Here is a 26,274-nt window from a genome sequence, read left to right as displayed (position 1 = left end):
CACAAGGGGAGGGGTAGTTTCTGATCTTGGAGGTGATTAATGTTCCCTCATGTGGGTTCTGCGCCTGCACAATAGCCCTGGCAGAAGATTATCAAGCTCCTAGATGGTGCTCTTCAGCTCCGCTGAATAGCGCACATGGCATGTCCGTTAATTTCAGCAGGAGAGTGCCTCTCTCAGTTCCTTCTCGACCACTGCACTCCTCAGTTCTAAAGGTTTTCACTCTGTTTTCTCCTTGTTCGACTTGTTTTTTGGCTTTGACTTGGACTGGTTTTAGCTATCCCCCCCTCCATGTTTTGGCTTTGTATATCTTGTTATTTTTTTATTGACTCGGACTGGTTTTCAGCTTACCCCTTGGCATATGTTTGGACTTGTTCTCGCTCTCGGATGCCTCGGCTTCGATCTGGACCTCCCCACTTCTCAGCAGGCGCATGGGGATATTTAAAGCAGCAGCATGAAAGGCACAAGCTGCTCCATCCACTCCCGCCCCTTGTGCTGCTTCTTTAAACCTCCCTGCGCATCATTCATAAATTGAGGTTTAAAAAAGCATTTATGAAGACCAGATCTCCTGCCTCCATGATGGTGACCATGCACATGCAAACCACACTGTCTAGTGAAACACTGAAGTAAAGCCTTTAGAAACACATGCCATCATTCCATATTACCCAGTAAAACAATATAAGGAACATAGTTTTAAGAAAGCTGTTTATTGATACAAAATAATAGAAGAATTACCCAGTGATAAAATATGCTGTCCTGACAATATGATGCTCAATTGCAGTCACGCTGATCTTCCATTTGTTCAGTCTTTGGTACAGACAAGATGTATATTTTATGTCCAGTACTGTATAATGTTTTAGGTAAATCTACCCCAACACACACATTTACTCTCACACACAGAGAGAAAAAGAGAGTGTAGAATGGAACAAATGCAAACCCACACATTTTGTTGTTACTTTGCTGGCATTTCATCCATGGGAAAAACAGAAGACAGTGCGGGGGGAGAGGGGAGAAGAGTAAATATTGAAGCAACTGACCTTTTGAAAAAGCACAGCACATTCCAGAATTGCAGTCATTCTGGTTTTCACAAATGGTTCCATTTTCTCCTCTTGAGGCAGCTTTCATGCATTCACCCCAGACACAGAGCTCGTGTCCACAGCACTCCACATCTCGAGAACAATGCTTGGAGAAAGAGAAAACACATACACACACACAATATCTCTTGGTCACCTGATGATAGGTACCATCATTAAGACAATCAAAACAGCATGGTTATGGTGAACCAATGTAAAGGAGAACATAACAGCAGCCCAGCTGGATCAGGCACAAGGCCCATCTAGTCCAGCATCCTGTTTAACACATTGGTCCACCAGATGCCTCTGGGGAGACCACAGGCAGGAGGTATGTGCATGCCCTCTCTCCTGCTGTTGCTCCCCTGCAACTGGTATTGAGAAGCGTCGTGCCTCTGAGGCTGGAGATGGCGCACAGCCACCAGACTAGTAGCCATTGATAGACCTGTCCACCATGAATCTGTCTAAGCCCCTTTTAAAACCATCCAAGCTGGTGGCCATCACCACATCCCATGGCAAGGAATTCCACAGATTAATTATGCACTGTGTGAAAAAGTACTTCTTGTTGGTCCTAAATTTCCCGACCTTCAGTTTCATGGGGTGACCCCGGGTCCTAATGTTGTGAGAGTAGTTGCCTCTTTTTCAAGGTAAAGAGCCTTAGATGTGGTAGCCTAGCCTGATAAGGAAGGTGCTCCAGGCCCCTGGTCATTTTGGTTGCCCTCTTCTGCACCTTTTCTAGTTCTACAATGTCCTTTTTGAGATGTGGTGACCAAAGCTGTATGCAGTACTCCAGATGTGGCTGCACCATAGATTTGTATAAGGGCATTATAATACTAGCAGTTTTATTTTCAATCCCCTTCCTGATGATTCCTAGCATGGAATTAGCCTTTTTCACAGCTGCTGCACACTGAGACGACACTTTCAATGAGCTGTCCACCATGACCCCAAGATCTCTCTCCTGGTCAGTCACTGACAGCTCAGATTCCATCAGGATATATGTGAAGTTGATGTTTTTTGCCCTAATGTGCATCACTTTACACTTGTTTACATTGAAAATACAAAGAAAATACAAAGAACTACTTATATACAATCATGTTGATTCAAACAAGACTGTATAGTTCAACTGTAAAAATAAAACACTTAACATACTGGGTCATCTCAACAATTTGATTTTTACAATGACTTAATGAAAACACGGCAGACTGCCTAGTGATCACACCCATACAGAGCACAAAGGGATAGCATCATGTTTGACTGGAGATGACAAAGACGACATTTATTATTTATTTATTTAGTGCATTTTTATACCGCCCTAACCCAAGGTCTCAGGGAGGTTCACAACAAATAAAAACAGTAAAACACTAATTAAAAACAAAAACAGAAAATTTAAAAGCAAGAAATTTAAAACACAGTTTAAAATTTTAAAAAAATATTCTAAAAACACTAAAACAATCAAAAACAATATCAGTTAAAAGCCTGGGTGAACAGATGTGTCTTTAAAGACTTTTTAAAAGTTGTCAGAGATGGGGAGGCTCTTATTTCACTAGGGAGCGCATTCCAAAGCCTTGGGGCAGCAACGGAGAGGGCCCGTTCCTAAGTAGCCACCAGACGAGTCAGTGGCAAATGCAGATGGACCTCTCCTGATGATCTCAATGGGCGGTGGGGTTCATAACGAAGAAGACGTTCTCATAAATACCCAGAGCCCAAGTTGTTTAGGGCTTTATAGGTTATAAACAACACCTTATATTTTGCCTGGAAACAGATCAGCAGCCAGTGTAGCTCCTTCAATACGGGAATAATATGGTCTCTCCTAGATGACCCAGAGACCAACCTGGCTGCCGCATTATGGACCAACTGTAGTTTCCAGACTACGTACAAGGGCAGCCCCACATAAAGCACATTGTAGTAATCCAGTCTGGAGGTTACCAGAAGATGTACCACTGTTTTGAAGTCGCCTATCTCAAGAAATGGACGCAGCTGGCGTATCAACCAAAGCTGATAGAAGGCACTTCTGGCCACTGCCTCAACCTTGGACACCAAGGATAGACTTGGATCCAGAAGCACCCCTAGACTGCGTACCTGTTCCTTCTGGGGAAGTGTGACCCCATCCAGAACAAGCAGTCTTGTCTCTTGAGTTCCAACCCCTCACAATGAGTACCTCTGTCTTATCTGGATTCAGTCTCAATTTGTTATCCCTCATCCAGCCCATTACCACCTCCAGGCAGGCATTTAGGGAGGTTATGACCTCTCCCAATGATGCTGACATGGAGAAATAGATTTGAGTGTCATCAGCATACTGATAGCACCCTGCACCAAATCTCCTGATGATTTCTCCCAGCGGTTTCATGTAGATATTAAACAACATTGGAGACAATATGGAGCCCTGAGGGACACCATACAAAAGTTCAGATTTTGAAGAACAACAGTCTCCAAGGGACACCATCTGGAACCTGTCCGAGAGGTAGGAGCAGAACCACTGCAAAGCAGTGCCTCCCACCCCCAACCCCCTCAGATGCTCCAGGTGGATACTATGGTCGACAGTATCAAAAGCCGCCGAGAGGTCCAAAAGGACTAACAGAGTCACACTTATCTGTCTATTCCCAATTGGAGATCATCCATCAGGCCGACCAAGGCAGTCTCCACCCCATAGCAAGCCCGGAAGCCAGTTTGAAATGGGTCTAGATAATCCGTTTCCTCCAAGACTGTCTGGAGCTGGGAGGCCACCACGCTCTCAGTCACCTTGCCCAGCCATGGAAGGTTGGAGACAAGCCTGTAGTTACTCAGCTCTGAGGGGTCCAAGGCAGGCTTCTTTAGAAGCGGTCCAATAATTGCTTCCTTAAGACTAGGAGGCATCCTACCTTCCCTCAGAGACACATTTATGATCTCTACCAGGCCTTCTACAACAACCCCCCCTGCCAGATAGTATAAGCCATGTCGGGCAAGGGTCAAGAGGACAGGTGGTAGACCGTACCATTCCAATCAGCTTGTCCACATCCTCAGGAGTCACAAACTGGAACTGATCCAACCTAACCACATAAGAGGAGTCGCTGGATACCTCCACATCAGATACTGAAGTAAGTGTGGAGACGAAATCCAAGTCGGCCCGAATACGAGAGATTTTTCCCACAAAGAATTCATTAAACACATCACAGCGGGTAATAGATGGTTCCAAATTCTGATTCAAGGGAGGAGGGGCACATACTAGCCCTCTCACAACCCTGAACAACTCCGCCGGATGTGAACTTGCGGATGCAATATGGGCAGAAAAGAATCGCTTCTTTGCCATACGTATCGCCTGAGCATAGGTCTCCAAGTGAGCTCTATGTTGCAACCTGTCCTATTCAAGCCGAGTCTTTCTCCACCTGCGCTCCAGTCGTCTACCTCACCGCTTCAGCCCCTGTAGTTCTTCCGTATACCAAGGGGCCAGTTTTGAAGCGGGTTGGAGAGGATGCTTAGGAGTAATCATGTCTACCGCCCCGGTGAGTTTGCTCTTCCAATTCTCCACCAGGACATCAACAGGATCTCCGGCAGAGCCAACACTGAATCCCTTCAAGGCTTCTTGAAATCCTACGAGATCCAATAACCTTCTTGGGAGGACCATCCTAATAGGTCCCTCGCCCCTGCGAAGGTGGGGTATGACTGTGAGTCCAACCTTAACCAGATGGTGGTCTGTCCATGACAATGGGGAAATCACAGGAGTCCCCACCCACGGAACACCACCCTGATCAGAGTGAAAGACCAAATCAAGCGTGTGACCTGCAATGTGCATCGGTCCCAAGACCACCTGAGATAGGCCCATAGTCGTCATGGCAGCTATGAACTCCTGAGCCACCCCAGACAAATTGGTCCTGAAATGAACATTGAAGTCCCCCAGCACCACAAGCCTGGGCGACTCCAACACCAAATCCGAGACCAAGTCTGTCAGCTCAGTTAGGGACTCCACTGGGCAGTGGGGTGATCGGTACACCAAGAGAAGTCCCAGTCTATCCCTGGTCCCCAAACTTAGGTACATACATACGATATGGTCCGATACTCCAACAGGGATCCTGGTAAGGGAAAGATTATTCTTATAGACCACAGCCACTCCACCTCCACACCCCGGTCCCTCACCCACTCCTCAACAGAGTACCCTGGAGGGAGAAGCCGGGACTACACTGGGCCCCCAGCCTCCCCCAACCAGGTCTCTGTAATACATACCAGGTCGGCACCTTCATCCAGAATCAAATCATGGATGGTTTCTGATTTGTTCTGGACTCACCTGGCATTACAGAGGATCAAGGTGAGGTTCCATGGGTGGTTGGCACTGCTCCCCAAGGTCAAATTGCTGGCAGGACAGCCAGGAGGGGAAACAGCTAGTAAATTTCCAAGTCCCATTCCCATATAATGGCCTGCTGACCTGCCAACGTTACTTCTTCTGTTCCCCACCACCACTGGAATGGCTGCCCCAGTGGACACGCCCCCTGTCTCATCTCCAGGTAAGCCCAGACACATTCTAAAACAAGGGTTCTCAAACTTGGGTCCCCAGCTGCTGTTGGACTTCAACTCCCATCATCCCCATACACAATCACCAAGGCCATTGTGGCTGGGCATGATGGGAGTTGAAGTCCAATCACAGCTGGGAGCCCAAGTTTGAGAACTCCTGTTCTAAAAGATCCTCACCCTGGACTAATTAAAACAGAAGCCCCTTTATTAAATGCCTCCCATCTACAAATACCTGGGCCAAGAGGCCGGGCCCTCACTATCCCCCGAAGTGGCTCCCCCAAAGGGGGGCATAATGGCAAAATTGCTACTGATCCAAATACAGATGGACTTTCATCCAAAATATTAGATGTGGCACACACAATAGCAATCTAATAGCGTAACCTGAACCTTTCTCTGAAATCCCTAAGAATAAGAAGATTCAGATATTTAACATGAATTGAGACCCATTGGAGCTGCAAATTTTCAGATGACTGGGAAAGGAAATTTCCCCTAATTAAGGCTCGGTCTTCTTCCAGTTAATTTTGTAACCCAACAGGTCTCCAAATTGGCTAATCAACTTCAACACTAAAGAAGATCAAAGATTTTTGGTGAAAAATTATTAGAGCTTCTGCATATAAAAGTAGGCTGTCTTCATGTGCTTTTTAAAGCACGTAAATAATTAATCCTTCATAGTATCCTCATCTGTTCTAATGGCACAAGCTAAGGGTTAAATTGCCAGATCAAATGGAATACCTCATCTAGTACCTATCCTTGTTTACAAGCATCTTAAGAACACTCATTGATTATTACTTTTGATGCTGGACTAAATATATTAATTGATTGAGCAAAAAAGAAAAAGAAAGCCCTGAGGATTAGGGTACCCCTGAAAGCAGATTTTCAGGGAATACAGGAGCAAGAGGTGCACAGTGGAAGGACTAGTTGGATGCTGCCCATAGTTTTGATCCAGTTACCGCCCTGAGCCATTTTGGAAGGGCGGTATACAAATCAAATTAATAAATAAATAATAAAATTTGCAGGGAAGTTAAATTAGTCTAATCTGTTTAACACCACATTCCTCTAAGTACAGGTTAAGGCTCTTATATAAACAATTATAGCCAGATGTTCCCAACCCAGTCAAATGCTAGGCAGACATTTTATCAATACTCTTCCGGTTTCACCTTGATCTTTTACTCGCATCCGTTTAGCCTGGATTCTATATCCCTAGCAAGGGACTATTACTAGGAGTCTATTGCTGAGGCACAATCAGATGATAAAGGAAAAGAGTTTTGGAGGAAACTCTTCCAAAAGTGCCTCTAGATGGAAACGTAACTCAAGGTTAAATCCATAAAATAACTTCAGCCTACTGCATTACTGACAGCTTAATGTAGTGAGGGGGAAAACATGAAATACTCACTGTGTGTTCGGCTTTGCAGACATGACACTTGTACTCCAAACCAGAGAATTCACAATAATTTCCACTTTCACAGTCTTCATCAATAATGCACTCCTGAGAAAAGAAGCAACACACACACACACACACACACAGAGAGAGAATGTTGACGGTTACACTGTCAAGACAGTTTGTGTGCAACTAAGGGCCAAACTACATACAACGCATAGGTTCACCTGTATTTTCATTTTTTTTTCTTGTTAACGTGGGTGGGGGCGAGCGTTAGGATTGGGACCTCAGTGCAAGGGGCGGATATCTAACCCTTTCCTGATGTGTCATGGTCCCAACAAAGAAAAAATCACTATTGAAGCTTCTATTAGCCAAGGAGAGAAGCTCCCATTGGTGCCAAACTTCCCTTGCAGAGACAACAGTAGCAGTGAGGGCACCATTTTTGTCAGGATCGCAGTGCAGCAAGAAATGGTTACATTCCCCCTTCCCACAAGCCACTGTCCTTATCCCCCTAAAAACAAAACACAAAGGGCCAAACTTCATGCTTAATATTAATGTGTAGTTTGAGCCTAAGAATTCATTTTTGTCTTAAATCTTTCAATGTTTACTGAGAGGAAAAGGGCGGCCGGTGGGGGGTGGGTAGCCTGCACTAGAATGCTCTAGATATGCATAGCCACAAGACCACACACTGCTGTTTAAACCAACAGTGCCAGATAGTTGTCCTGTTAGAATATGAAGAAGACCTTTTTGCAATTATTTATATGCAGGGATGCAGCAACCCAGGCGCCTTAATGGTGGCCAAAATTACCTGAGAACATGCCATTCTGGATATCACCCACGTAGATAGGTGATATCCAGCACAACCTTCTAGTAGCATGTCAGGAAGAGACACTCACTCAAGGAAGAGCTTCCCAACTAGCACTCTGGCTCAGCAGGCTCAGCTGAGCAGCACAGGAGCGTGAATCGTGGGGAATCACATTGACATGACACTCAGGGACATATGTTCAGAGGACACAGGGCACTTCAGAAACCAGCACAATTTATCAAAGTGTGCTTCCCTTGCTGCATGCTCAATGTTAGGCAAAGCTCTTTGGGCAACTTTCTGGCATGCTACCAGAAGGCTGTACTGGATGGCAGCCATTGTCCCCAGCTCTCACTCCTCACTTTCCCACTCCACCCAGTTCTCTGCCACCTGAATAGCTCCATGACAGGCATGGCCCACCCTCCATCACAGAAGAAAGCAAAGAAGCCCCAGATCGCATAGAGCTTCTTGCCTTTCCAGACCAGTAGACTGGGCTGTTTTGGCTACTTAAAAGAGAGCAGCTGAGCTACTAGCACTTTACAGGGCAGGTGACAAACAAGGAAAAAGGTGGTGGCAGATACATTTCAGTCCAAGGCAAAACGATGTAGGTGAATTCCCTTAGAAAAATATTCAGGAACTAGTAGGTTAAAGTGAACCCCATTTGAACTGGTCATTCCTACAACAGCATGTCTGGTTGAAAGTCCCACTGAATTCACTGGAAAAGCAAAAAGGGTTTTTCATGACCAATAGATTGTCCGTGATGGAACATCAAACCTAGGTACCAATTTAAAGGGGTTTGATTAAATATATTGAGACTTTTCTAATAATGAAAAGCTTTAAGCTTAGTGATACAGCTGAATAAATGGAATTTGCCATGGAACGTTTTAGACTCTTGGGATGGTTTACAATCTCAAGGCCACATCGTTGTGTGTGGGCCTGTATACTACACCTCTGCAGCTTTACTTTCGGTCCTCTAGGATTTATCAACTACTATTATTAAGGCAGCTTGAGTTTCTGCGGCTTTTCTAGCTATACTTGCTGTCCCAAAGCAGCAACTTTATGCACTTCCCAACTTCCTTCCCAAAAGAGTTTGTGGGAAAGTCATTGGTTTATTTGTATTCCATCTGTTCTCAGCCTATAGCCAAGTTATGTGCTGTCAGTCTTTCCAACACTCTCTCTCCACAGAAAAATAGTAGTCATATCACAGTTTTAACTTTCTACAGTAATTCTGCCCAGACAGAAAACCTCCTATTGCTATCTGTATGTTTCCCACCCACCCGGTTTCAGAATTGTTTGTACAGCTGGATATTTTCAGCTCTTCATTGTTTAAATGTCTTTTTTCCGACCTCTATTTTTGAGGCGTTGATTCAAACACTTGGGAACTGTGCTATTCTTCATGTTAGGATAATGATTGCCTTTATTGTGACTATTTCACTTTATCAAATGTATAGGGCACAGATGACAGGAAACTGCAGTCCAATTAAAACCTGACTATTTTCTGAAAGAGGTCTGGACTTTGCCAAGTCTCTGAGGGGCAGTCCATCAGTGCAGGTAGCTATGAAAAATGCCCCCAAACCTGCCTTTGTGTTGATTTGATACAAAGGGGGTTTTCAAAAATGGAAAGGGCATAATGGATTGACCCTGGAAGCAACAATGGGGCGACAGCACGTGATCTAAATTGCCTCCAAGTGCTGTGGTTAGAGCAACCCCATCCACATATCCATGTGTACTGGGATTAAACAGACATGACCACATAGTTATCCCGAATACAGCCATGGTGATTTCCACAACTGTGGCAGCCCTTTGTCCAGTGACTTTGTCTGTTATCGAGCTCAGAGGCGTCACTCTAGCTAGACTTATGGGTAGGCTTGGTCTTCCACTATATCCTAGTCCATACAACTGAATTAAGGAGGACTCATTAAGGAACCAGCGTGGTGTAGTGGTTAGCGTGCTGGACTAGGACCGGGGAGACCAGAGTTCAAATCCCCATTCAGCCATGATACTAGCTGGGTGACACTTCTCTCTCAGCCTAACCTACTTCACAGGGTTGTTGTGAGGAGAAACTCAAGTATGTAGTACACCGCTCTGGGCTCCTTGAAGGAAGAGCGGGATATAAATGTAAAAATCATCATCATCATCATCATCAAGACAGACATCATATAGAAGAGACTGACTTGGTGAGCCAGCTCTTACACCGTTTCAAAATCTTGCATTAGTCAGGAGGAGATCTTTAAACCATGACTTAATTTCTTCCTCTTACTAATCCTTCACTATTCAAACAAACCTTATGCAAATATCCATTAGTCTCATTGTTTGCTAAGTGTTCTGCTTGACATTTGCTGGCTTTTATACTCAGCACAGATGAATGAATTTAATTTAAAAAATATATCTATGCGTGGGGAAAGTAGAACTAAGGACTAAAGCATAGAATGGCCTCTAGTAGAGAAGGTTATCACTGTGATACCATAAGACAAAGAAATGGTAGAGATCATTGCTTGATTTCCCTTAATTGTGAAATTCCATATGGGCACAGCTGTCTGTATCTCCTCTCCAGATTATTTCTCACCCTTCTGCAACGAATATCATAACTTTCATGCACTTTAGAATCACTACATATAATATTTGATTCTTATCACTGTATTAACAGATTTTTTTTTTAAAAAAACTTCAACTAAAATCTCACATACAAGTTCCAGTTAAACAAATCGCTTGGGAACAGAGCTAGATTCAAATACATTACCATAACTTTAAATCTGACAGTTCCCCGTGTCAGAAGCATGGGAAGAGGCTTCCATTTCAGACATACCCAAATGTTAGCTATCAGTACACTGAAATGTTAATATTTAGAAATATTACTGTGCACTCATCAGATATATTTTAGCTTAAATAGTTTTGCAGGCAGTAAGAACTCCTCTGAGCATTTAGGAAAAGTCATAATGTGCCAGGTATAATACTATAATTACTGTATTATTCATTATTATTATTATTATTATTATTATCATTATTATATTGTGCTCTGTATTATTATGTAATAGATTGAAGTGCTAGATTAAGAAGAAGGTTTTAAACTGGAAATTACTGCATTTAAAAAAAATGTTGTTCTTCCCTACTCCTTGCTTGTTTAGGTGGCCTCAGGTTTGTGCATAACAGGGAAATGAATCAAGTAGACTTGCCTCAACTCTATGGCCACATTCACACTTAACACCAAACCGGAGGTAACTGTGGCTGAGGTTTCAATTTGTAACTCCAAATAATGCTGTAGATGTTCACCAAACCGCAGCCCGCCAGTTGCAAGAGAGAAGAGAATAAAAACACAAACATCCTGACAGATTTCAGTGCTGTAAATAGTAGTTCTAGAAAGCTTGCCTAAATGTCCTTCTCACTGCTCTTCTGAATGTGGCCTGTGAGACGGGATATATACCTCCCTAGTGAGGCCATTTCATCGCCTGAAATATCTTTTTATGGACTTTAGGGAGCTGACTTTTACAGAGTCAGACCATTGGTCGATCTAGCTCAGTATTACCTAGGCAGACTGGCAGCAGCTTCTCTAAGGTTACAGGTAGGAGTCTCGCTCAACTCCATCTTGGAGATGCCAAGGAGGAAACTTGGAATCTTCTGCATGCAAGCATGTAGTGGGATGGGGCAGCAGCGCCCACCACAGCAGCCACAGGGAGGGCAGCAGCTCCTTCCACCTCCCCACCTGCTTCCAAAGTGATAGCACAGGCCGGTCTGCGGCCTGTTTCAGATTCCCCTTTACAAGTATGGCCATCAAGCCCTTGAGCTGGCTTGATGGCAGACTGGACCAGGCTCTGGCTCATTTGAGCTGAGCCGCCTGGGGACAGATCCAATCTGGTCTGGATTTGAACTGAACCAGGTTAGCTGGTTCCATGCACATCCCTATGCAGATGCTCTTCCCCTGAGCAGCCCCATCCCCAAGGGTAATATCTTAGAGTGCCCACATGTAGTCTCCCATTCAGATGCAAACCAGGGTAGACCCTGCTTAGCAAATGGGACAATGCATGCTTGCTACCATAAGACCAACTCTCCTCTCCTTCAAGAAAGGATTATCTGTTTAATGACATAATTTTTGATCAGTTAGTATAAACTAGCAACAGAAGAGCCACTGTGCTGCCGCTGATAAGAACATCAGGTTTGCACTAGCAAGACTTGAGTTCACATTTCTGTTCAGCCATGAGGCTCACTCAGTGGTCTTGGGCAAGTACAATCTGTTAATCTAAACTATACACTCTGTGTGTTGCTCTAGCCTTCTCAGAGAGGGATGGGAGACAAATATGGTGATGTGATTAGAGTATGAGAGTTGTGTTTAACTCAGCGAGAGACTGAAAAAGTTGCAGAAGCTTCTGTAGTACATGCACACACCCCTAACATCAGATATAAAAGCTTCCAGTAAGCATTTTCGTGCAATAACTATCTACACATAACCACCTTTATGTAACTAATTTCTAATATGAACCAACTTAAAGGTCTGGCTCACAGTCTGATGCTCCAGCTTCTCAGGCACAGTAAAAGCTGCTTAAATTTAAGTAATTAAGCTTAAAGTAGCACATCTCACATCTCATTAAGACTCTACAATACTCTGATTATGTGAGAGAGTTTAGTTACTTTGGGCTTATCTTCACCTTCCATTGACCTTCTTCTGGATGCCCTGAGGCTGAGTCATTTGGAAGATTAGTCCTTCCTCAGTTTGTTCTTTATATTTGCAGAATGTTTCTTCTTGAAAGAACTGACTAAAAAACTGCTTTTCTATGCACTTTATTCCCAGATGTGCTATTCCTTGATGTATTGGGGTTGGCTATGGTTATTGAAAATAGATTATTTAGCTGAGCCTAGCAAGCTGGTCCACACCGAGGGAAGAAGGGAGAAAACATGGAGACCCACTTTCAACTGCAGCACTCTTCTGTGAACAGTTATTTGAAATACGTTAAAGTCCAATCCAACACCTGTTTTGATCATGCAGTGAGTGGGCTGGTCTTCAATATTTTCAAAACTGCCCCAAATACTTAGGGGCAGCTTAAGACATTTTTCACTCCAACACAGCATCCCTCCATTGACTATTGCTGGTGTCTACCTTGTGTTTCTTTTTAGATTGTGAACCCTTTTGGTACAGGCTATCATCTTATTTCTTTTTCAATGTAAACTGCATTTACATTTATTTATTTAAAATTTCTTGTATACCACCTCCTCCAAAGACTGTAGGCGGTGAACAACAATACTACTACTACTGCCACTATTAATAATAATAATAATAATAATAATAATAATGGCTAATAATAATAATAAGGGCAAACGCCTGGTGGAACAGGTAGGTCTTAAGAAGGGCCTTAAAAGCAACTAAGGAGGGGGCTGAACGAATCGGGGTGGGGGGGAAGCATTCCAAAGAAGAGAGAGAGAAAGTGTGTGTGTATATATCTATATCTATATATCAGTATTTATATATGTATTTATAGGATATAAATATAGAGAGAGGATATATAAATAGTTATATAAATACTACTACCATAGTAATATTTCATGTATGTAGCAGAGCTTCTGCATTCAAGGAAGGAGATCACAGAGAAACCTACCTTACTAACATTGCCATTTTCTGCTGGCTTTTCATACAGTTTCAGAACAACCTGCAGTCCTGCACAGTAACGTTTCACAATGTAGCATAAATACTGTGCACATCTTGCAAGGTATAACTTAGGCAGCACAAGGAAAAATCTTAAAAAGCTTTGCAATTCACTTCTGCACTGATTAAATTATGGTTTGATGGCTGGTATGTTCTTTCGCATCACATTTCCAACAATGGCTAGCAATGACTCAACCACCCACAAAGCTCAAATACTTTTTAGCAAAATTAGCAAAAGATGCTCTTGGAAGCACAAAAAGGAATTAAGAATACTTCATCCAATTTATATAAAAAGCATAACCTTCCCTAAAAGGTTGCAATTTAATCCCAACATTCTGCAGTGCTTCTTTCCGAGAAATCTGCTAGTATTTAGCAAAAATAAGAACAGAACAAATTGTTCTAGTAAGAACTAATCTGCTTACTTTCCTTTCACCTACAACTGGACTAAATTTGGTCCGAATTGGTTAGGCAGCTCACAAGTTAGCCCATTTCCACCTCAAACACTTCTGCATCTGCCATCTTGAATTGGAGTGGCTGACATTGTCACAAACCATGCCATTGTTGTCTGTGTGTCACTCACTACAACTGTACTTAATTTGGTTAAAATCGGTTAGACGGTCCACAAGTTGGCCCATTTCAGCTTCAAATGTTCATGCGTCCACCATCTTGAACTGGGGTGGATGAAATCACAAACTATGCTATTGAGGTGTCACTATGTGTCCCTACCACTGTACCGAATTTGGTTCATATTGGTCCAGGCATTGCAAAGTTGATGGTGGGGGAGGGAGACATACACACACACAATCCCAGGTGATTTCATAAGCCTACCGGAAAATAGGCTTTTAAAAAACCACACACTGTCCAATACTTACTGTTGCATCCAGTACTTACTGTCTTCACTATTAGTGGTTATGAAACTATTTGAGTTACTGAACCACATCATTGAATAGGAAAGTTGATATAATGGACCTGCACAAACATTAAGTTCCTGATTGGTTAACCAATCACATCCTCCCTCCTTCCCCCTTTTGGAGCATGAATTCTTAAACATTCTTCTTAACCCTGTTACGCAAGAACTGTTATCTTAACAGTCATAAGACTAAACATGGTTCTAAGCCAGGGATTCTCAACGTGTGGGTCCCCAGATGTAAATGGACTTCAAGTCCCATAATTCCCAACCAAAGGCCACTGGGGCTGGGGATTATGGGAGTTGAAGTCCAATAACATCTGGGGACCCACACGTTGAGAAACCCTGTTCTAAGCAGTGGTGGCTGGTGACTCCTGGGACTGGGTGAGTGCCAGGAAGGGCAGATGGTGTGCAGAGCCGAAGTGGGTGGTGCAGGGGTGGAGCTGCAAGTAGGGCATTTATAAAACCCTTCCTCCCTAAATTGGCACTACCTTCTTGCTTTTAAAATAAATGTACCAACATGAATGAAAGCTGCTGTAGCATAGGAAAATAAGAGCATCAGTCATGAGCTTCCATAATCAGTCAACAGGCATGTGAATAAAGGTTATCCAGTCGATATAGTATACTTGGACTTCCAAAAAACTTTTGGACAAAGTTCTCCACCAAAGGCTCTTGAGCAAACTCAGCAGTCTTGGAATAAGGGGACCTGTTCATGTGTGGATTGGTAACTGGTTAAAGGACAGGAAACAGAAGGTAGGAATAGACAGTTTTCACAAAGGAAGAAGTGGGGTCCCCCATGGATCTCTACTGGAATCTGTTGATGGAACTGCTCCAGGGTGATTGACAAACTGCTCCAGGGTGATTGGCTTTGTGTGGGGAATTAGCAATCTGAGGTGAAGCAGTCCCACATCAGAATAATTTTTATGCAAAGCTTTGGTTACAGGAAAATGAACTGACAGAGGTTGAAGTTCAAAACAAAGAAAGGTTTTATTTGAGGTTCAGGGGTGCTGTGGAATAAGAAAGTTGTTTAAAACAATATTCGTACCAAAAATAAGTTACAAGATTAACCAGATAACAACAAAGAGGAAATTTAGCTTAGTGTCCAAATTAAAATGACTTCCAGGCTGACTAGAAAAAGGAAGCTTGAGTGGAACAGGTTTTTGGATTTAAGAAATAAAGTAGGGATAGAGATAGCCTAGAGGAGTGCAGTGATCATCATACCACTTCATCCTTCCTTTAATGGCTATCAGACCCTCGTGGCTCAGGTGCAACCAAAGGACCTCTTTTCTCAGGGATGGAAGCAGGCAATGAAGAACTGAAAGCAGCTCGGAGGTTAGACAGCAAAAGTAAATCCAAAAGGTGTCTGTTTTCATGCAGCCAGCTTCTAGTAGCAGCAAGGTGAACTGGATAGATCAGCAAGGAAGGTCGACCTGGAAGTGTGAATGGCACGCACAGCAAGAAAAAGCCAGGAGTTATGGTGGGTGCCAAGTCTAGTGCCCAAACTACGGGTGACTACAAGGTATAAAGACCAAATGAAGCATACTGGTTCAATAAACCGTGGGCAGTTATATCCCAAAATGTGTCCTGAGGCAACATTTCAGTTGCTCTTCTTTCCAAAGAAGGGCAACTCCAGTGAATCAGTGGGCAGTGGGGTTCATGGCGAAGATGACATTATTTTAAATATCCGGGGCCCAAGCAGTGTAGGGCCTTATAAGTTATAACCAACACCTTGTATTTTGCCTGGAAACATATCGGCAGCCAGTGTAGCTCCTTCAATACGGGAGTAACATGGTCTCTCCTAGATGACCCAGAGACCAACTGGCTGCCGCATTCTGGACCAACTGTCGTTTCCAGATTACGTACAAGGGCAGCCCCACATAGAGCACATTGCAGTAATCCAGTCTGGAGGTTACCAGCATATGTACCACTGTTTTGAAGTCATGACCCCTGCTAACTTGGCAAAGAGGCACCTTTTAATGTGGTGTTTCTCTTTATTTAGCAGGGGGAAAGTAACTGGCCCTATCCACCCCCAGCACAGTACCTCCAGTGACTGTTGCTGGTATCTATCTTAAATTTCTTTTTAGATTGTGAGCCCTTTGGGGACAGGGTTCCATCTTATTTGTTTGTTATTTCTCTGTGTAAACCACCCTGAGCCATTTTTGGAAGGACGCTATAGAAATCGAATTAATAATAATAATAATTCATCTCAAGAAATGGACGCAGCTGGAGTATCAGCCAAAGCTGACAGAAGGCACTTCTGGCCACTGCCTCAGCCTGGGATACCAGGGAGAGGCTTGGATCTAGAAGCACCCCTAGACTGCATACCTGTTCCTTCTGGGGAAGTGTGACTCCAACCGGAACAGGCAGATCAAACTGTCTCTTGAGTCTTAACCTCATACAATGAGTACCTCCATCTTATCTGGATTCAGTTTGTTATCCCTCAATCCAGCCCATTACTGCCTCCAGGCAGGCATTTAGGGAGGTTATGCCTTCTCCTGATGATGTTGACATGGAGAAATAGATTTGGGTGTCATCAGCATACTGATAACAGCCTGCACCAAATCTCCTGATGATCTTTCCCAGCGGTTTCATGCAGATGTTAAACAACATCAGAGACAATATGGAGCCCTGAGGGACACCATACAAAAGTTGAGATTTTGAAGAAAAGCAGTCTCCAAGGGACACCTTTATCTACTGATAAAGACAAAATCTGTCGGGCTGCTGAAGCCACAATAGCTCACTGCATCCTTCTGATGCCCCTGGATACCAAGCAGCCAGATTCCCAAGCTACAGGGAATTGCTTCTACTTGCATGACCCAGATACCAACATCTGCAGCGCAGCTTGAATAATGGCAACAGGAACGAAAATGGGAACTTCAGTAGCTCCTGGATATTAATGCTCTCACTAGAGTCTTAAACCATGAGAGAAATATTATAACAAAACTAAGAAATCCTGGTTTGTCTGATTGATACTTTTTTTGAAAGTTCCTTATGCAAAATGAATATATAGTATGCAGAAACCACCCACCAGCATATTTATCCACAGTATTACATGACTTACATTTCAATTGCTGGCTAAAGGTACCGGATATTAAAATCTAACAAAATGGCATGATATCAATTACAGAATAGACACACTGCTACAAAAAAATGGCTCTAACCAGCAATTAAAGAAAAAGCCTTCTAAGGAAATTAGAGGAACATATTTCATTTTGGAAATCAGCATGGGAGATATCCCTCACACAGAAGTGGTTTTCATACCCTGTACCATTAAAATATTTCACCAAAAAGCTATTTGTAGTTGAATCAATCTGCTCTATACATAAACTATCCTCTCTCTGAAATTAGAACAAAGAAAGATGAATCCCGTCTCCAAAATCCCTAGGGGTGGAGGAATTACAGTCACACAGAAGTTTTTTAAAAACAACCCTACAGAATGAGGTTGATTACCACAGCACAGCAGGGTAAATGCAAGCAAAAAAGCAGCTGTTGCTGCCAGCACTGCTAAATCCAAATGGTGATTCCCTCTCTTTACTTTTCAGCATAGAAGACCTTCCCTGGCCTCACTCTGGCATCTCTGATTGTCTGCCAGAACAGGCAATCAAAATGGAGACTTCTCATTGGTGGGCAGGTCATTCCAAGCTCCACCCACCTTTTGAAAACAAAACCAAGACTTTCCACTGTCTGCTGCTTCATTAATATTTAAATTATGATTGACACATGCTCAGCATTTCAGTAGGAGCTAGTACTGACACCCACTCTGTGAAAACATTGCAGATTGGTAAGGCAAGCTTCAGGAGAGGGCAGAAAGAGCAGAAGAACCACAGTATATTAGAATGGGGGGGGGCTGGTTTTTTATTTTTTAGAGGCGACAGTGCCCACTATGCCCTAAATGAGGAGCAACCTCTGGTTCTAAGAAGAGGAAATGTGTACCCTTGAAGAGAGGCATTAACTTAATCATATTTAAGCAATACATCTGTACAGGGCCAGATTCCCCAAGAATTATGACTCTATGATTAAGTATTCCTGTTTCTTTTAGCATTTTAGTAGATCTTTGCAAGGAGTTAGGGATGCAAAGTCCCCATAATGTGTTTGCTTTGTCTCTTTCCATAAACTATGGACAGTTCTAAATTCACATCATTCAAGAGGCAAGCTACACAAGCAATTGCTGAGAACATATAATATGAAGCATATGTATATCAGCAGGACAGAATTTTAAATTTTCGCTATCTATTTAAGAGTGCAAAAGAAAAGTTAAGACACATGGAGACCCATTATTACTGTACTCCAGGATAACTGTATTCAGCTAAGCATACTGTTTAATTACTTGGCAGTCGGAAAGATTTTAGGCAAAGGTGCTGAATAAACATGTAATGAAGCCAAGCGTTAAAACCTGGTTTGAAGCAATGTTGCAAATATCGAGTGCTTGCCTTAGCTGTTCCATCATGTGATAGGCTCAGTTGGTTTGGCAAAGGTCTTACTAAAATTTTGCTTTCATTATGCTGTGCTCTAAGTTGTCGAAGGATGTCACTAGCATGCTAATACAGCCAATAAAAATGTCATTAACATATGAATAAAGTAAATGCACTTTTTCTAACTGAAATGTTAACATGTCTCGGGCCTCAAAGACATATAGCCTAGAATAAGAGTGCTTATGGTCCAACATAGACTACACTTTCCCCCCACAGCCCTTTAGTGAATGCAATAATAAAGTTGCAGACAGCAGATGCGTACGATTCAATGTAGTTGTCTGCAACTAGTTTTTGAAGATACACAAGATTTGAATAAGATTTCTGATTAATAGCAAGGCTGATTATTGCTTAATATCACTACTTATTTGCAAACAAAGCTCTCAAGATTGCATTTACAGAAGACAAATTAGCTATTCCCGCAGCACATCTAGAAAATATTAATAGCAATGATGATGAAGATTATAACTGAAAGCTTGGTAATCAGCTTTTTTGGAAACCAAGTCCATTATAAGCCAAGCAGAAATCCTTCAAAAATTCAGGCCCAGACCAGCATGGGCTCAGCCAAGCGCCAGCCCTCCCCCAATACAGCTGCTTTCTTATTTTTTCCACCCAGTACCAGAACCCATTCTATCTTTATTATTTTTATTAGGGATTTTTAAGCATCCATCAAAACATTTATTGACAAGATCTAAATCAGATGACTGGTTTACTAACAAGGTAGCAATCATGGACTACATCCTTAGCTGACATAGCTCAGCAATACAAGTAGAGTTATGGTACATGCCATCACATTTGAGAGCCACATCTATAATGAAACAGGATCTATTTATGCCTGACCTTAGCCTTACAATTTGCTATAATGTTCAAATTTTTTGGACCAATTTTATTTTTAGCAGATGTGACTCTGGCTTCCTGCCAACTACAGTTTCTAAGCATATGTATGTGAGCTCCCCACCCCTGCCCCATTGCACTATTTTACCCCTCTATTCCCAACACCAACTATGAATATGTATTACAATAGTGCAATACAAATCATATACTCTCATGATGTTATCAAATTTCTGGTTAATAAAGAACAATGGTTTGCTTTAATATGCATGTAACACAGAACTACAGCTGGTATTAGAAAAGGGGCAAGTCAGAATCTGAGTTTCCAACCACTTGGGGAAAGATTGGACACATTAAATTCAGACTCTAAAAACCATTTTATGAAAGATGTAGAGGCCCTGCTAATCATAACGCTGTTTCTTAATACAAACACACCCCTACCTTGTATATACTGGCATATGATCTAGAACAGGGCTGCTTAACTTTGGCGCCTCAGATGTTTTTGGACTACAACTCCCATAATCCCCAGCCACAATGGCCATTAGTCAGGGATAATGGGAGTTGTAAGCCAAAATCTGCAGGACGGCCAGAGTTGAGCAGCTCTGTTCTAGAATAAAGAACGGTGGCCAGTGGAACTATTTTGCATTAGGGGTGTGCACGAACCGCATTTTGGTGCCATGGGGAGGAGAGCAGGAGCTTTAAGAAAGAGGAGAGCAGGACCTTACCTGTTCTCCGCTGGCCCATGCAGCTTCCTGCTGGGGCGGTGCTCGGCCCAAGTACCCCTGCACTGCACCAGCACGCACATGGAGCTCGAAAGTGCAGGCACCATTTGCATGGTCAGCAACACGATGCTGACCTCACGAATGGTGCCTGTGCATGTGCGGGCACCATGTAAATGCTGGTGCTGCGCAAGCGTACTTGAGCCACGTGCCACCTCGCAGGAAGCTGCATTGGGCAGCAGAGAGCAGGTAAGGATCTGCTCTGCTGTTTCTTAAGTTTCCTGCTCCCCTTTGCATGGTGCTGAACTGGTGCTCGAACAGTGGTTCATGCACACCCCTATTTTGCATTACATCAACTGTTCCCACTGACAATACACTGATTTGCAATAATTCATGCAACACTGCATATTATATTCTTCTTTTCCTACCTTTTTGACCTAACTTTGGTAACTCATTTCACAACTGTAACCCTAAATACATATCCAAATTACTCCCTATCAGCAAAATACAGCCTAAATCAGCCAAGTGTGCCAGCATTCTTTTTGATGGTTCACAGCAGCTGCAGGTTGCAATATTGTTTACACCTGCTAATTTGATTTGGGGTCAGCAGTCAGTTAGTGATGAGCACATGGAAAATGAAGTCTCATTTGCCCACATTGATTTCCATCACATCATATAATTAATACAGTGTTAAAGCCAAGAGGTCCCAGGACTTGTACACACCATACCATTCATGATACTCCTTATTTACATCCCCAACTTTTCAAAAGCAGGTGACATTGTCACTCTTTTTCTGACCTTATAACTGGCAGACACATTGAACTGGTTTTTAAAAAATGCTTAAAATTAGTGGATGCAACTACACATACAGAGGCTATGGAGTCTGCATTTTGATTCTTCCTTTTGAATAATGTCTTCAAAGCAATTCTAAGCCATTAGAACAGCTTCTGATGAAATTACATAGAAGACAACTTCCTGATGCCAGATCTTCTCACATAATGATGCAGAGCTAATTTTAATAGGTTCAGAATTTGCCAAATGTATTTTTGGATTTGATGAGCCAGGGCGGATGACGAACACTCTCAGCAGATACATGCAAAGGCTTATTAAGATTCACTAGAGTTGCTTAGATTTTGCCAAGAAACTTCTTCAAGCCAATAAAAGCTTACTACATCTCAAGTTATCTGGGGAGGATCATTGTACAGGAGAACCCCGATATTCACGGGGATTCTGTTCTCCACTACTACCGTGGATAATGGAACCACAGATAATGGAACCAAGTCCACAGATAATGGAACCAAGTCATTAAGGCAATGGGACTTAGAGGATAAGGTTCCCAGAGGCTCTGCAAAGGGCAAGAAATGGTGACAAAGGGCCCTAAAATTGGGGGGGGGTGCCCTACCATGCTCTGCAGGTCTCCAGGTGTCCAACAATGCCCCCCCAAAGGCCCAAATATGGTGTTTTTCTGCAAATAAATGTAGAGTTTGGGTTGTTTTTCAAGCCACAAAATGGAGGCAGGAAATGATCTTGGAGTTCATGACCACCTCAGGGGTCATTTTTGGCCACCCTGAACCCACAGATAGGCAGTATTAATCCCTTTTTTGGCCAGTTCCTTCTCCCCACCACCGTGTGTGTATGCCAATTTCAGATGTCAATTACTGTTGACTCGCTGTTATTTAAGCCTCTCAGCATGGCATGGACAAGCCCACCCCCCACCCCATTTACAGCTGGATGCACAGGGGCTTGCACCTTAAGTCATGCTAGGCCTCAGAGGCATCCCAAACATCTCCATAGTTCAGCATGACATCACAAATAAGGCCCAGATCATTCTCCACTGGGGAAGGGCAGGTTCAATGACAAATGCCAACCAAAATGTTTCCATCCATCTTGAATAAGTATCATCTTCAGGTTCCAGGAACTCAATGGAGAAAGGGAGATGCTATGGGGAGCACAAGTGTCCAAGATGTAGGACTCTTGTGGAGCAAGAAAAGAGTCATGGTCAAGAGACACACAGGACGGAGAGAAGGCAAGTTGCAGGAGTGTCATCGCCAAGGCTCTGTTGAGGTGCGGTGGAGCCAGAAGGGCCAATGAGGTCTCAGGGGCTTGGCCGACCTTTCACAAAGTACACAGGGTTCTTTAAGAAGAGCAGGACAAGGCAGGGCCATGCCAAGAGGGAAAGAAAATGGGCCAGCAGCAATGGTTGGACCTCCCAGACAAGCTATTTAATTAGGACCCAGTGGAAGATATGGGTGATCCTCTAACCCACTCTCCTCCATAACTGAAGCACATGGAAGAAGAGAGGCTGGGCTATCAGGAGAGTCCAGGGGCAGGGGCGTATCTAGGGTAGGGCAGGCAGGGCACGTGCCCCGGGAGCCACTTGAAGGGGGGCGTCATTTTCTAAAATTAAAAAATCTAAAAAATGGCTGCTGAAAACAAAATGGCCACTGCACATGCTCTAATGGCCCCTGTGATGCCCTAGAGGCCAGCAGGTGGGGACCTTTGCAGACCCACCCCCAAGGCCTTTAGGAAGCCCCCTGAAGGGGCTACAGGTAAAAAAAATTAATATAATATAAGTCACTGTACACATATTTAGTTTGGCACTATGTACAGAGAATCAGGGCTTGTGAATACTGAGCTGAAACATATGAGCTAGGATTGTATCTAGGAGCTAGGATTTGCTCTTACTTTGCTTCTTGTGATAAGTGAGTTAAATGTGATGTCTTCATAATATTAATGGTGAATTTGTCTTTGAATCAGTGTGAAATCCTTAGTATTAAGGCCCACTGGGAGTTTCTTGCTCTCTTTCTCTCATTTTAACTGTCTTTCTGAAATACTAGAATATATTCCAAGCAGTGACACAGTTTACTCTGCATATCCTTTAATTATTTTCAGAGTATCTGGGAAAAGTCAAATTCTCCATTTATTTTTAAAACTTATGTAATAGTGATGCTACAATGCATAGTAGAGAATTAGACAGACACTTCTGTTTAGTTTTCCAAGTATACCTCCGCATAGTTTTTGGGTATTTCATGAGCCCCAGCATACAGAAATTTGTAGTTTTCCAGCATTTTTTGGTCTGGCTATGTCCACTGCTAAATAGTTTTTGAAATACTAAAAGATTAACGAGCTTGACTTGTATTTTTGAACTGTTATTATGGTAAAGTTATCTGAAAGATGGGTGTCAGATGTTTGGACAGGGGGCGCCATTTCAGTGCTTGCCCTAGGCACTATTTTCCCTAGCTACGCCTCTGTCCAGGGGGCAGTAATATTCAACTACTATAGGGACGTTTAGAGTACAAAGGATATAAATCCGTTTGAAATGACTGAAATAGTACAAGAACAAATATTTATTCCTCAAAACGCCACATATGATGTAATGAATTGTCAACCAAAAGTGTGCAAAGGAAAAGAAAGCCAGCTTACACCAACTTAATTTCTTTTATTCTACCTGTGGTAGGAGAATTAGAAGAAGAAATTGGCCTGAGTACAGAATCATTAATAAAAGAATACATTATTTTATAACCCAATATAGATCAAAAGGGCAAAGACAGTCAAGATGAAATATGTGCGTTACTACCAATTTGTGGCAGAAAGGGAAATATTGTCACTCACAGTACTCACAAGAGGTTGCTTTAAATTTTCTTGAAAGACAGAATGACCTGTAACTTCTTTCAAATAAAGAACTCATCGGAGGAGCTTCAGTTAATTAGTTCTGGCTGGGAAGGCACACCAAAAGGAGAAAACTCATTTTGCAGGTGACTGCACTGGAAATGGATCAACAGTTCTCGTGTTTCTTCTATTTTAGTATCCTAAATATGCTATATGAAAAATTCATATGCTATATGAATTTCAACTACAAGAGCACTCTGCATTTTAAAAAACTACAGCTAACCTTTGCAAATATTTATGATTATGAAGAATACAAAACAGAATTGCCAGCAAATTGTTCAGGAAGGCAAAGGAGACATTAATTTAATACTGCTGTGCAAAGTATTCAGTAGTCACTTTGGGGCTGGCTTGTCTGGTGCAGCTCATGAGTTCATAGCAGCCATGACAACTATGGGCCTATCCCAATTGGCTGCAGGGCCAACACACATTGCAGGTAACACTCTTGATTTGGTCTTTTGCTCAGATCAGGGGGGTGTTCTGTGGCCGGAGACTCCGAGAGTGTCTCCATTGTCATGGATGGAACATTATCTAGTTAAGGTTGGTTTCGTGGCCACAAACCAACTTTTCAGGGGTGTAGGACCTATTAGGATGGTCAAGAAGACTGTTGGATCCCATAGGATTCCAAGAGGCCTTGGAGGGTTTTAGAGTTGGTTCTGCTGGTGATTCTGTTGATGCCCTGGTGGAGTCCTGGAATAGGGAGCTTACCAGGGCATAATAAGTACAGGTAATGTATATCTTTTTTCTTATGTATTATTTATAGATCTCAAAATCTATTTAAGCTGAATCTGTAGTTACTTATACATAATATTTTATATGTAATTAGAATGTATACATTTATATAATTTAATGTGATGGAGGTGTGCGTAGGTATGCAACAGAAATCAGATGGGGCAGAGAGAGAGCACAAGGTCCACTTAACTGGACATGCACCATTTATCTCTGCTCTGAACTTGAGCTGTGAACCAACGTCACACTTTTGGATGTAAGCCTGATGTCTATGTTAGTACCTATCAATCACAGCTGAAATACGAGAAAGGTGAAGTTAGTCTGAGTATGTAAATAGCGCCTCTCAACAACACAGCACCTTCCAAGAACTGGACTTTGGTGCCAATACTGGTAAAAAGCCCAGTTCAAGTTCTAGGAATTTGAAACTTAAAATATTTTCACTTGGAGGTCAGAAGGACATTAGCTGAGCTGTCACCAAGACTGATGTGTGAAGTACGCTCTTTTTTGATGCAGAGCAAAATAAAGCTTTGCTTCTACTCTCTTCTGGTATTTAAGCAATGATATTTTAAACTGGCTTTTCCCTTTACTGCATTTTAGCCACAAACAATTTTTCTTAAAAACTAGACTTTAAATACTTAGAACACCAAACGTCACACTAGGAAGCTAGAACAAACAAACCTCAATTGCAACAATCTACAGATGTACTAGAGAAAGTTTGGCTAATTCCAAGAAATAATGCACACTACTAGATCTCAATAAGCGTTCCTGTTTAATATAGATTTCATTTTTGGAATACATTCTAATCATTAGAAGAAGTTTGCCAAGATCTTAAATCTCACTTAAGACTGACTCTTGAAGAATAACATTGTTTGGAATCTTGGCTGAGAGTCAAAGAGTAATCCCTCCCCGCTTTTCAACTGTCATGTTGCTGATTAGACTACCACCACTACAGATATTTATAGACCACTTTTTGATAAAAGTTCTCAAAGCAGTTTACACTGAAAAAGAAATACGATTCCCTGTCCCAAAAGGACTCACAATCTTAAAACACACACACACCAGCCAGTGGAGGGATGATGTGCTGGGGGTGGATAGGGATTGTTGCTCTCAAGCTGCTAAATATAAGATGCAGCACTTTTAAGGGTGCCTCTTTGCTCAGTTGGCAGGGGCAGCAGTTAGTGTTTTCTACATGGGCTGCCTTTGAAAACTACTAGGAAGCTTCAGCTGATGCATAATACCACAGCTGGACTGCTGAAAGGGACCCATTATTAAGAGTATGGGACTGTTTAGTCTGCACTTGGGAGAATTTGATTTATTTCTTAGCCTAGTTCAAAGTGCTTATTACCTTTAAAGTGGTACATGGTTTGGGGCCAGATATTTGAGAACTACCTTCCCCCTCATTATTCTACTTGCTGAATCAGTTGAGAATGTTTCCCTGTACTTCCTCCCACCTTTGTCTTAAGTGCAGTCTGTGCATATGTGGGACAGGGACTTCTCAGCTGTTGCACCTAAGTGTTATAAAACGCTTCCTAAATTAGTGAAGATTGTTCTGTTTAGGGCATGATTAAGTTAATGACTCTCTTACAAGGGTA

General features: G+C 42.6%; 1 protein-coding gene across 2 annotated transcripts in view; it reads right to left on the bottom strand.

Annotated features, from left to right (window-relative positions):
• DKK3 (dickkopf WNT signaling pathway inhibitor 3) overlaps positions 1-26,274 on the bottom strand; it is a 43,792-nt gene that overhangs the window by 4,328 nt on the left and 13,190 nt on the right. For both annotated transcript variants that reach the window (XM_053286443.1, XM_053286442.1), the window contains exons 5-6: positions 6,943-7,035; positions 1,035-1,179 (exon numbers count right to left, since the gene is read on the bottom strand). In XM_053286443.1, the coding sequence (XP_053142418.1) occupies positions 1,035-1,179; positions 6,943-7,035 (238 nt within the window). The remainder of the gene's footprint in view (positions 1-1,034; positions 1,180-6,942; positions 7,036-26,274) is intronic.

This window comes from Hemicordylus capensis, chromosome 1 (genome assembly GCF_027244095.1).
Source record: "Hemicordylus capensis ecotype Gifberg chromosome 1, rHemCap1.1.pri, whole genome shotgun sequence".
Taxonomy (NCBI): Eukaryota; Metazoa; Chordata; class Lepidosauria; order Squamata; family Cordylidae; genus Hemicordylus; species Hemicordylus capensis.
This window is presented reverse-complemented; position numbering and strand designations above follow the sequence as displayed.